Source organism: Neophocaena asiaeorientalis, unplaced genomic scaffold (assembly GCF_003031525.2).
Source record: "Neophocaena asiaeorientalis asiaeorientalis breed wild unplaced genomic scaffold, Neophocaena_asiaeorientalis_V1.1 scaffold79, whole genome shotgun sequence".
In the NCBI taxonomy this organism is placed as follows: Eukaryota; Metazoa; Chordata; class Mammalia; order Artiodactyla; family Phocoenidae; genus Neophocaena; species Neophocaena asiaeorientalis.
This window is the reverse complement of record NW_020175402.1, coordinates 5,430,842-5,444,006: the sequence shown is the minus strand read 5'-3', so window position 1 is coordinate 5,444,006 and position 13,165 is coordinate 5,430,842. Positions and strand designations below refer to the sequence as shown.

General features: G+C 47.0%; 1 protein-coding gene across 2 annotated transcripts; it reads left to right on the top strand.

The window, feature by feature from the left end:
- Positions 1-8,332: 8,332 nt before the first annotated feature.
- On the top strand, positions 8,333-11,737 carry IFI6 (interferon alpha inducible protein 6). 2 transcript variants are annotated; one of them, XM_024766843.1, is made up of 5 exons: positions 8,333-8,467; positions 9,880-9,979; positions 10,341-10,394; positions 10,475-10,624; positions 11,505-11,737. In XM_024766843.1, exons 2-5 carry the CDS (start codon positions 9,910-9,912, stop codon positions 11,609-11,611), a joined length of 381 nt encoding a protein of 126 aa, XP_024622611.1. In that variant the 5' UTR covers positions 8,333-8,467; positions 9,880-9,909; the 3' UTR covers positions 11,612-11,737. The 2 variants fall into 2 exon arrangements, with proteins under 2 accessions (XP_024622611.1, XP_024622612.1); XM_024766844.1 differs by lacking the exon at positions 10,341-10,394.
- Positions 11,738-13,165: the final 1,428 nt, after the last annotated feature.

Genomic DNA, 13,165 nt, shown 5'->3' with positions numbered 1-13,165 from the left:
ATGATTTAAATCTTTTGGAGTAATTTTTTTTAATTTTAAAATATATAATAAAATTTTAATTTTTAGTTAATCTTTTGATGAAAATATATTCAAATTTTGTGTATTATGAAAACAATTACATTTTAATTTTAATTCTTTAAATCAGAGGTTGGTACACTTTTCTGTAAAGGGAGAAATACTAAATATTTTAGGCTTTGTTGGTCATTGCATTCTCTGTCATAACTACTCTGCCATTGTAGCATGAAAGCAGCCATAGACAATACATAAATGAATTAATATGGCTGTGTTCCAATAAAACTTTATTTACAAAAACAGGCAAAAGAAAAAAAAAAAAAAAACAGGCAAAAGGCCTGATTTGGCCCACAGGTTATAGTTTTCCAGGGCTGTCAAGAGAACACAAATTATGTGAAAATTTTAATTATGAAAACATATTAGTAATTTTGCTGAAACAAAATCAAGAAAAATACATTGTAGGTGTGTCAGTATCATTCAGCCAAAGACCAGCAGAAACACACCTGTAGTTAAATGAATTGGATTTATAACTCCCAGCAGTGAGGGAGAATACACATCACTGGGAATCATAGGATGTCTCAGAGGGTGTTAGGAAGAGCCTATTATAGGATCTGGGCTAGGGTTGAGTGACTTGGGGGAAGGTCTAAGAAAGTGAGGGATTGCTCTAGATTGGATGTCAGAAAGCAAGGGCAGGGACTTTCCTGGTGGTCCAGTGGCTAGGATGCTGCACTCCCAGTGCAGGGGGCCCAGGTTCCATCCCTGGTCAGGGAACTAGATCCTGCATACCACAACTAAGGGTTCACAAGCCACAACTAAAGATTCCACATGCCACAACTAAGATCCCACATGCTGCAACTAAGAACTGGCACAGGGCTTCCCTGGTGGCGCAGTGGTTGAGAGTCCGCCTGCCGATGAGGGGACAAGGGTTCATGCCCCGGTCCAGGAAGTTCCCACATGCCGCAGAGCGGCTAGGCCCATGAGCCATGGCCACTGAGCCTGTGCCTCCAGAGCCTGTGCTCCGCGACGGGAGAGGCCACAACAGTGAGAGGCCCGCGTACAGAAAAACAAAAACAAAAACAAAATAAGAACTGGTGCAGCCAAATAAATAAGTATTTAAAAAAAGAAAAAAAGATAGAAAGCGGGGCTTCCCGGGTGGCGCAGTGGTTGAGAGTCTGCCTGCTAATTATTAAAAAAAAAAAAAAAAAAAAAGTTAGAAAGCAAGTACAGTGCTATGATTGGGGATGTAAGTTTGATCTATAGAAGGAATAGACTAGCCCAAGGTTAAAACTAATTGGTAAGAAGTAGCAGTCACTCATTTTAGCTAAGGTGGGGTTGTTTGATATTTTGACTTGTTGTCCATGCTTAGACAAAATATAAAGTGGCCTTGTTTTGTCTCATTTTATCATGGTGTCAGAGTAATCTTGTCTGAGACTGGTATTCTGTGTGGTCATTTATGTTCAATATCATGACCTAGCTCTGAGTGCCAGGCCAGCCTCCTTTTTTTTTTCTTTCTTATATGGAATAAATACATAATTTATTAATTGTGTACATATTTTCTTGCTCCTGATCCAAGTATTTCCAGTCCACCAATAGAACACCCAGGTATGTACTAATATTCAGTCATTTTAACAGACTTTCAGTCATATAAAAAACATAGGTTTCTATACATATTTTCCATTTTGTTGTTATGAAACTATATTTGTTAAGGTATGAAGATAGAATATACCTTAAATAATAGGTTTTTGTCTTGATTTAGAGTTTTTAAATATTTAGACATCTGGTAGGTGAGCATCCATTTATACCATTGTCCCAGGCCCTGTAGAAGTGAGTGGTGGGCCTGTTTGCTTCTCCCTCATCAAACTCAAGGTGACATGACCACTCTCACATCAGAGCTCACCATCCAAGCTCAGAAACCACATAGATTCAGATAGTGAGGGATAGTCAGGATACTTCCAGAATTCAAGCACTTCTTACACCCCTGTTGTCAATACTCTGGTCCAAGCCATTTCAATTTCTCATCTGGTGTGGTGGGCTTTGTATTATGTCAACTCAACCAAGCTGCAACTATGTTTCCCAGAGTTCCTTTTCTTGTATAGTTTTGGATGAGAATTGGCCACAGAGGGAGATTTAGGCAGGATTTAGGAGGTGGAAGTGAAGCTGTAGACATGCTTACGCTTCGAAGGCTAGTACAGGGTCAAGTGCTGCTGTAGTTCATACATGTTTTCACTGATCTGTTGGCTCCCCTTGTCGGTGTAAGGCAGCAGCTGGGCCGTAGCTCCTCCAGCACCCCCTCCCCGCCCCAATCTCTGCCTTCAGCTTCTCCAGCTCCAGAGTAGATGTGTGTTGATGAAAGGCACCAGATTCTCTTGCCGGTCATCATCAAAATTGGAAGCTTAGAGGTGGGGAGAGAGAAATGCGGGGGTGTAGGTCTAGTTTGTCCTCATAGATTCCAGTTCATCTTCATGGGTGCCAGCTTGACCTTGTCCTCCACCACTTCTTGTCCATCTTTCAGAACACCCATCATTTAGGACTTCCCTGCTGACTCCTAACCCAACAGCAGAAGTACAAACAACAGCTGTACATAAACTGTGTAACCAACACCCATAATTGCATATAATCAAATATGTATAATAAATCCTTTATTCTTACCACTCTTAATGGTTCTGCTTCTCTGATGGAACCCTGATGGATACATCTGGATTATTGCAACAGACTCCTAACTGGTTCCCTTGCTTCTGTCCCTGCCTTCCTAGGAAGCCAGAGTGATCCTGTGAAAGCTTTTCAGATATGTCACTCCTCTGCTCAAATCTCTCCAATAGCTTCCCATCTCATCCTAAGTAAATGCCAAAGTCTTTCCTTTAATTGTACCAGATTCAGTTTAGATGTCTCTCAGCTGTCAACATCCTTCCCTCATTGCCGAACGTTACTGGCTGCCTCAGCATCGTCAGGAGGCAAGAGCTAGTCTTTGGCATGAACTCAGTTAAGCCTGCTACAGTAGGAACACCAGAAGCTTTGGCACTCATGTCTGACCCAACTGGGCTTATGAAGGCTCTGGCTTCCCCAGCAACAGCCCAGTGGAAGGAGTTAACACGGTTCCAAAGGGCAGACTGTTAAGACCCTGTTGGCAACCATGAGACTAGACAATGAAAAATTGATGACAGATAAATTCCTCACTCTTCTGCCTTACTATGGACTATTTCAAGACATAGTGGTTCCGTGTGACCTCTTTGAAGAGATCCCATGTGACTGAGCAGCTGGCCTTGGTTTTTGTGGGGCTCTGGCCAGCTAAGTAATGTAAGAGCTTATATTTCTTTCCTTCTTTTTCTGTTTCACTTCTGTTCTCCCCCTCACTTTTGCTTCCTTGGGATTGAAACACCCAAGAAAGCATCAGTGTACAACCTTTGATTCAGGCTCCATTTTCTAAGGAACATGGGTTGACATTTAGTACCAGAAGAGGTCCTAGAAAACAGACCTCCGGGGTGTGATTTTGTAGTTGAATTTCTCACCCGTGTGAAAGCAATAGGGATCTCATTGTTGGTAGTAGATGGAGTGATAATAACTTTGCCCTTCAGCTGGCATCACAATTGGTAAAGCTTTCACTTGTGGTGAAGGGAAGGCTATGTAGAAAAAAAACATCACAGCCAATCACATTATAAGTGGCAGATTGGCAAAGGTCTCTAAATGTACAGTGTCAGTAGATCTCCTATGTCATAGTCAAGGCCCTGATAGGGAAAGAGTAGGATCCTGAGACCTGGGCTAGGGACATCAGGGTAGACAAACCTAAGAATCTTTATCTCATAAGTTCTCCTGGGTGGCAGAAGCAGCCCCTGCCCTCTTGCTAAGGAATAACGGTTTCTCACTTCCTTGAGATTATACAATAATCTCACATGAAGCACGTCCTTCATAAGGTATTTGTTCTCCTTAATACAAATGTCACTCCCAAAACACACTCAAAGAACTGGGATCAGTTCCTAGCAAATCCTAAGGGGGGAGATTTAAGTCCTGACCCAGGAAAAATAAGCTACACATCAAAGGAATCGAAAGGCCTGGCTAATATATGTGGGAGTGATCTTGGGAGTTTTAGACATGGCAGTGATCTTGGGAGTTTTAGACATGGCAGTGAGGGGGCAGGCATGGCAGAATATAAGACTGGCTAATGGGGAATACATTATTGTGGACCACCCTTGAGTAAGTCAGGCTTTAATATGCTTGCAAGGATGCCTGAGCTGGTCTCTGGTAGTTTCCAAAGAGGGTAACCATCAATTCCTTCTCTCCCTCTATGTACATGCCACTCCTCACATCAGAAGATGGAGTCTATTTTCCTCCTTTCCTTGAACTTGGACTGGCCTACGACTTGCCATAACCAACAGAATATGGTAGAAGTGACACTGTTCCAGTTCCAGACCTGGCCTTTGAGAAGACTGGCGGCTTCCATTTCCTCCCTCTTGGATGCCAGCCACCATGTAAGAAATCCAACCACACGGACACCCTTACACTGTGAAGAGACACCATGCTGAGAAAGAGAGATGCCTGACCAGCCCCAGATGTTCCGTCCATCCCAGCTGAGCTGCCATTTATGTAAGTGAAAAGGACATCCTGGACATTGTGCCTCCTGCAACACCTACAAACAATACATGAAGCGTACGAACACCCAGCTGAGCCTAACCCAGGCTGCAGAATTGTGAGAAATAATAAATTGCTGTTGTTAAGCCTTTAAGTTTTGGGTGGTCGGTTATTCAGCAATAGATGATTGAAATATGATCTTAATAGTTTGCAAGGATGGTTCCTTAAAGCAGGATGATGACCTACAATAAATGAGGTCAAGATGCTAGAACTTCCTTGGTAGAGTATTAAGAAGAGGTCAGAAAGTTCAGGGAGGTGGGAATGTAAGATCTAAGAACTCAGCACCCATGTTCTCTAGGAGGGCCCACACGACACCCTCTGCACTAAGTCAAAAAGGAACTCACTGATAAAGGGGACACCAGCACTTCTGAGTAGCTCAGTGGTGACTGTTTGGGGCACCCTGGGATTAAGAGTAATGGATGCTGCCATGGAATTGGGATCCCTAATATCAATACTAATGTTGGGATTCCAGAATGGCAGAGGTGGCATCCAAGACCAGGTGAATATAATTACTGTCAAGGGCAGCGAGGCCAGAGTGACAATGAGGGTGCCTTGATCTGCAGGAATCTATGGCAAGTTGTTATGGGGATGGAATGGATGGACAGCTGACTGGGTGATCCTCTATTTTCATATTTTTTAAAAAATCAGGAGCTGGAAAGCAGACGACTGACATCAGCTGCTACAGTGGATAACCACAGTCCCTCATCTAGATTCTAGATCTAAGTTCACAGAGCCAGAACCCCGTGACTACAGCAGAGGCCATCCCCCTAAAGAAACAACTCTCCAGTGATACCATAATTATATATAGTAAGTATTCCTCCAATCCTTCCCCAAAGGAATCTGCTGTCATTTACCAGGATAACCGTGCATTGGAAAAAGGACAATATTCAGAATATTGAAAGATTGTTAAAGAAATGGAGTCTGAATTGATACAAAACAGAGTTCTCTGGCTAGAGCAGGGAGTAAAGAAGCGCAGTTGATATAGATGGAGTTTACTCTAAGTCCAATGGGTCGCAAAGAAGCTGACAGAATCCTTTCATTGATTCCACGATCTGCAGAGTAAAGGCTATAATGATAGGAAAAGCCAAGCAGAAGCTCCTGAAACTCCCTGTATTAGTCAGAGTTCTCCAAAGAAACAGAACCAATAGGATGCGTACATATATAGTAAGGGAGTGATTTATTTTAAGGAATTAGCTCATGCAATTGTGGAGGCCGGCAAGTGCACAGTCTGTAGGGTAGGCTGGCCACTTGGCGACCCAGGGAAGAATTGATGTTACAGCTTGAGCCCGAAGGCGGACTGCAGGCAGAATTCCCTCTTCCAAGGGGGAGTCAGGATTTTTTTGCTCTTAAGGCTTTTAACTGACTGAATGAGGCTCACCCACATTATGGAAGGTAATCTTCTTTACTCAAAGTATACTGATTTAAATATAAATCTCATGTAAAAACTACCTCACAGCAGCATCTAGAGTAGCGTTTGACCAAATATCCGGGTACTGTGGCCTAGCCAAGTTAACACGTAAAATTAACCATTACACTGCCCTACAGCTGATTTGTGCAGTATTATTTCTGATCTAATGCTTTGGCTGAGCTTGGATTCCCCACCGTATCCCCATTCAATTCACCTGTCTGGCCTCCAGGAAAAAGGAAATGGTAAGCACCATATTTGCTAGAGAGTGGAAGATAAATTGCATGAAGATTCATGGTCCTGCCACACTGGGAATATTTTTAGGGGTTCAGTGGTTTGGGGCATGCCAGGACAAGTTATCTCACCTCACATATCTCTTAGAAAAATGCACAGTTTTTGGTGGGCCTCTTTAGATTTTGGAGACAGAATAGACACGCTTAGAACTACTTCTCCAACCCTTTATTAGGTGACCTGGAAAGCTGCCAATTCTGAGTGGTGCCCAGACCAACAGAGGACTGTATAGCAGGTTCAGATCATAAAACAGGCAATGCGGCCACTTTGGATTATATGATCCTGCAGATACAATGTTGCTTGAGGAATCTGTGGTGGATAAAGTTTCTGTGGGGAGTCTCTGAAAGCTCAAATAGGAGAGTTGCAGTGAGGACCCCTAGGATTCTGGAGTAAGGCCATAATTACCATGGTCCATTTGAACAAAAAGGTTCTGATGTGTCACTGGGCCCCAGTAGTGACTGAGCATGTGACCACCAGATGTCAGGTGGCTGTATGTCTAAAGCTAGATGTTATCAGACGGGCACAGCAGCAATCCAATATGATGGAAGTGGTACATTCAGGGCTGGGCTCAAAGAGTTCAGAGGCATGAGTAAATCAATTGAACAGGCAGCTCAGACTCCCATGGCATCTAACTGTTGATCTGACACCTCTGCCTTAATTCATACCTATGGCCTCATGGAGGGTTCCCTATAGCAAATTGATAAAGGAGGAAGGGAATAGAAGCCAATTTACACACAAGTCAGTATAGGCACAAGCTGGAAATGCACCACTCTATTACAACCCCAAGTCGGGGTAGCCCTGAAGGACGGTGGTAAATTCCCTGGGGGCAAAACTCCAGGCAATATACTTTGTCCTTCCTTTTGTATGGAGGAAGATATGACTGAAGCACAGATATACACTAATTCCTAATAAATGGCAAATGGCTTGGCTAGTTGGTCAAGGGCATGGAAAGAGAAAGAGCAGAATTTCAGAGACAAGCAGGTCTGGGTAAGGGGCACATAGATGAACTTATCAGAGTGTGTGCAAAGTATGCAGATCTTGTGTCTCACATTAATGTTCACCAGAGACCATCGAGGCTCTCCAGCCAGATGGCCAAATGTCCCATCTTATGGATGTCAGCCAGCCTCTAAAGTTAGCCACCCTGTTGCTTTGCAAAAGAAAAGGGTGGCCATAGTGGCAAGGATGGAGGCTATGAATGGACCCAACAACTTGGGCTCCCTTTCATCGAGGCTGACCTGACAACGGCCAACAATTATTCAACCAGCCAGCAGCAGGCAGCAGCATAGAAACATTGGTCAGGGAGGGCAGCCAGCCCCCCGTGGGCAGGTCAATTATATCAACCCCCTTCCACCTTGCAGAAAGCAATGATTCATCCTTACTGGAATTATGTACTCCAAATATGGTTTGCATTTCTAGTTCTGCAAGCATCGCCATGCAAAGGTTGAAAGAATGCTCAATCCATTACCCAGAGCCAGAAGACTCATTTTATGGCAAAGGATATGTGACAATGGCCTCATGAACATGGGCTTCACTGGTCTTACCATATGCCCATCACCCAGAAGCAGCCAGCCTGAGAGAACAATGGAATGGAGTGATTTCATTTCCGCAAGTTTTAATCTCCTCTTCTGCAAAATGGGATTATAAACAGTTCTAGTACTTCACGAGACTGTTGTGGGATTGGGTCTCTTTCTTGGCCCTTGTATGCTGCAAGTGCTCGATAAGTGGTAGGCATCATTATTAATTGAATTAAACTGTGAAAGACCTTCTGCCCCAGGAGGAGCTGGTGATCGGGCTTCACTAAGCCCAGTAGGGCAGTGGATCTCACTCTCTAGTTTGACCTGCTTTGAATACTCTTAGCTATTCGGAAAGTCTCTGACTTGAATTACACTTTTTGGCCAGTAGGCAGCTCAGCAGAGATGTTGTCACTGAGCAGAGCTGGAGGGGAAGAGAAAAGATTCCGCAGAGCTCGGGAAACCAAAACTAGAAACTCTGACAGGGATTGGCCACCTGGGGCAATCGGAAAGGGCTATAAAAAACGAGCCTATAAAAAATGAGCCTAAGAGCTGTTACCTCACTGCTGTTCCTGTCTATCAGCAGGCTGCAGGCAGGAAGCTTCCTTCTCTGCTCTCCTCCAAGGTAAACCCAGAAGCTATGAGATGTGGGTGTCAAGCTGCCAACCTCTGCCAGGCTGCCTGCCCTTGAGGCTCATGCCATGAGAGCCGGGATGCCCATTCTTCAGGGAGTCTACACCCCTGAGTGCCCTGGACTCAGAGTGGTCTGAGGGGATGTGTTGGTGGGCTTTTAGGGGGGTTGGGTTGCAAAACCCCAAGAGTCATGAAACTTAGCTTATAGGTGCCATGTCAGCAGTCTCTGGCCTTAACCCTGCCACTTCACCTCCTTGGGCTTTAGTTCCTCATCTGTAAAATGAGAATCAAGCTACTTTACCTGTCCAAAGGACTGGACGATTTCTGAAACCCCTTTATTGCAGAAAATAATGTGACAGTGAGTTTATCTTTGAGGACAGATGAAGTGATCTGAAGTAGATATTCGAAGTGTGGGTTTGGGCATTAGTCGATTGTGCCTTTAAATCCTGACTGCTACTCCCTAGTTTAGCAGGCTTGGGATTATTACTTTTCTGAGTTTCAGTTTCCTTATCTATAACGTGTGGTTTAGAACAATGATACCTACTTTATGGGGTTGCTATGGGTATAAATAACCTTGTACCATAAGGTGCTGAGGAAGTGCTCAGTAGAGGGGAAGTTGTTTGGGTTTTTTGTTTGTTTTCAATTCAAGGAAAATGCTTTGAGCGGACAAAGTTCACATTAGGGGTGAGTTGTGGTGGGGGAAGGGAAGTGTGTTTCTATTTTGCTGTGTAATGGAACGAGCATAGGTTTTGGATTCTGCAGTCTTGAGTTTGTGTCTAGGCTGCACAATTTCTTGTGTGACCCTGGGCAAGCTCCTTTACCCCTCTCTGCTTTCTTTGTGAGAAAGGAAGTTGATGTGAAGCCAGTGTTTGGGGCCTGTAAATATTCAATGCATTGGGAGAATAAATCTATCAACAGCTATCGTTTAGAACATTCTGTGTGACAGGCACTGTTCTAATTGCTAGGGATATAGTGGTGAACGGTTGCAAAACTCACAGCCACCCTCCGAAATAGGCTTTATTAATAGGCCCACCTTAGGGATAAGGAAACAGGCTCAAAGAAGCCCCAGGTATCCTGCTTAAGACAAAACCAGACAAAGCCAGAAACAGAAACCACGGTAATGATACTAGCTGACTTCCGCTGAGCGCGCAGTGCATGCCAGGCACTGTACCAGAGAGGATTCCATCCTGTAATTCTCATAACCACCGGTGTGGCAGGAGCATCAGCCCGCTGGTGCCGTGAGGAAACGGAAAGCCTGCGGCTCCTTAGAGGGGTCCTGGGCTCAGTCCAGAGCATCTTGCTGCTTTTTGTGGACTCATCCTCGAATCGAAAGGGAATACAATAGAGCGGGAGTGGCTCCAATAGGGCTCTGGGGACCGTCTCTTCCCTCTCTCCCATCCCAAGTACGGCGACAAAGCCTTGCGCTGTGCCACCATGCGGCAGAAGGCGGTATCGCTCGTCTTGTGCTACCTGCTACTCAACACCTGCGGCTGCGAGGAGACAGGTAAGGATCCTGGGGCACCTGGGGACTCCGGGATAAAGAAGCGGAGAGTTTCAGGATCCCTGGTTTCGAGACCCAGGCGTGCCTCTGAACGAGAGAAGCTATTCCAATGGACAGCGCGGCGCGGGGTCCCTGTAGCTAGAGTCCCAGATTCGAACCCCTGCTCTGTCGATTCTTCCATTCTCCCTAAATGAGTTCATGCCAGTTCTGTACCAGGCAGAGCGCCCTGGGAAAAGTCCCTTCCCTTCATTGAGGCTCTCCGAAATGGGAGGATGGTGGCCCCACCTCCGGGGGTGGTCCGGAGCATCAGGCACAGAGTATGGGGACCCTGCTCCCCATTGGACATTGTCCACTCTCCTTCCAGAAGAAAGTGACTCCGGGTTCTGGGGCACGCTGACCTACATGGCCGTCGGAGGAGGTGGGTCTGGAGGGCGGGGAGCCCCGAAAGGTGGGGCGGGCCCAGCGGCTGGCGTCCCTCACTGCTTCCTCTTCCTCCAGGGCTCATGGCCACGGCGCTGCCCGCGCTGGGCTTCACGAGCACAGGCATCGCCGCCAACTCGGTGGCTGCCTCGCTGATGAGCTGGTCGGCCGTGGCGAACGGGGGCGGAGTGCCCGCCGGGGGGCTGGTGGCCATGCTGCAGAGCCTGGGTGAGTGTGGGCCGGCCCAGGTGGCCCTCTTTTCTGTCCTGAGCCCTTTTCACAGCTCTACTAGGTGGGGCTTCTTCTAATCCCCACCACTCAATGGGGAAACTGAGGCACCCGGGGATTAAGGAATTTACTCAAATTCCCCCATATAGTTAGCACCACGGCCAGGATTCAAACCCAGTCAGTCTGCCTTCTGGTTTTCAGACTCTAAGGCCAGAGCCTTCACTAATGCTTTGGCCAAGTCACAAGTCTCTCAGTTTCCTCATGCGTTAACCAGGATAAACATCCTCAATTTAACATTTTATAAATCTCCTCAATCTCAGAGAACCAGAGTGGCAAAGAAATGTGGTGAAGCGACCCAATTCAATCTCATACTAACCCTGGTCTTGCATTTCTTGAACATCATGAAGGGGATGGATACAGAGCACAGAATGGTGCTTCTAAAAAACGTGATTTCACCTCTCTCTCTCTCTCTCTCTCTCTTTCATCCAGCCCTTTCTTCTTTTTTTTCTCTCCCCCCCTGAGGCGTCCAAAATCCTACAGAAAAACCACCCCTGACAAACTGCCCCTCTGCCTCTCTCTCTCTCTCTCTCTCTTTCATCCAGCCCTTTCTTCTTTTTTTTCTCTCCCCCCCTGAGGCGTCCAAAATCCTACAGAAAAACCACCCCTGACAAACTGCCCCTCTGCCTTTCTGAACCCTCCATCTTCCCTCAATTCTGGATGGCAAAAGCCCAAAGAACCACAGCCCTTCTCAGAGGGGGCAGAGAGGAAGACACAGACCAGGCTGCACCCCAGCAGTGAGAGGTGAAGGGTGTGGGCAAGGCTAGAAACAGTCCTGTGCTATAAGATGGTTGTTCTCTCACCAACTGTATTTGCTTTACAGGGGCTAACGGTGGCAGTGCCCTCATGGCCAAGATTGGGGCCCTTCTGGGCTATACTGTCCACAAGCAAATCAAAAGCAGAGGGAAGGAGAGAGCGGATGAGGAGTAGCTAGCAGCTCCCTGGATCCCCCTCCTTCCTCCTTGTCTTCCTTTTCCAGCTGCAGTCCAGAGGTTCCTCTTTCACACTTGGCAATGACCTAGGTAAAAAAACAGAATAAACGTCTCTCAGAAAACACTCTGTCCTGCTGTGAGTCGTGCTGGCTATGAGAAGCCCAACAAGATCTGGCTCTGGGCTGCCTCATCCACACACCCCACCTGCATTTCCCCCAAAGGCCATCACAGCTCCTGGAGCAAAACAAGCTGATTTTGCCTCTGAGCCTTGGCGTATTCTGTTCTCTCTGCCTAGAATGTCCTTCTGAAGCTCATAACCCAGCTCAGACATCTCCTCCTCCGGGACTCCTTCCCAGCAGAGCGGCTACTCCTGTCACAGCCTGAATGCTCAGGCTCTATTTCTCAGGGTTCCTGGGGAGGCAGATTCTTTCTGTTTTCGGTGAGAGAAGTTTCCAACTACTTCCCTGATCGGGCAGAGATGGAGAAGCCAGATCTCCATTCTCCAAAGAAGTGCTAGAGTGGTCTCCCTCAGGAGGAGGATAGAAGGCCAGACATTTGTCTTGGGGAAACGGTGTAACAGCAGCTTCTGGGGGGTCAACAAGGCCTCCCTTCCCTCAGAAAACTCTGGGGACAGGGTAGGCAGTTTTCATGTGGAGCCTACATGCCTCCTGAGGGGGAAGGGAAGGCCAAGCCCTTGGGAGGATCTGAGGTTTGGGAGGCCTGTTCAGTGAACCAGAGTGCCAGGACCTAGGCAGGGGGAGGGCAAAAAGGCCCTGGAAATTGTTTGGTAGTAAAGCTAGAGCTGGCTCTAGCACCAATCGTGCTGTGGTTCTGGTCTGAGTGGGTGTACCAGCCTCGATGCCAGACCAGCCTTCTAGAGAGATCTGCACCCCTGGGAAGTGGCCATGTGTGAACTACAAAAGCTGGTCACTAAAGGGCCAAGCCAGCTGTCCTCAGGCCTCCCCCACCCAGCCCCACTTCTAATCCAGAATTTCTTCTTCGATTACAAATGTATGGAGGTGGGTAAGAGGCTCCTTCGTGCTTGCTCCCATCCCCAGGTCCAGCGCCACCCCTGCAGGTGGCAATGGTTTGCCTCAGCTGGCTTTCCCCAGGCCCCCAGAGAAGCAGTGTTTGTGGAAGAGGGGACACAGGTGGTGGAGGCACCATCTGCGCCTCAGACACTGTCTCCACAGCTTGTGTCCAAGAGTGGAAGCTGAGCGGAGTCCCCTGCCCTGACAACCACTGCTGGGCCTCATCTGAGTCCTGCCTTGGTTCGGGCCATTCACTGAGGGGCAGATGGAGTGGACCTCTGCCCAGGAGGGGATGGGGTCTCAAGCATCACACTCTCCCAGGCCTGGTAACTGCACCCCAGTCTGTCTGTAGAGTTGATAACCCAGAGACAGAAACGTGTATCCCTCAGCCCCTTCACGGCGGGCACTGCATCTAATTCATCTCTCCTCCCCAGTGCCTGGCACACAGTAGGTGCTCAATATATGTGGGTAGAATTGAACCTGAGGTTAGTCTCTGCCCATCAACCTGTCCCTTTACCTTT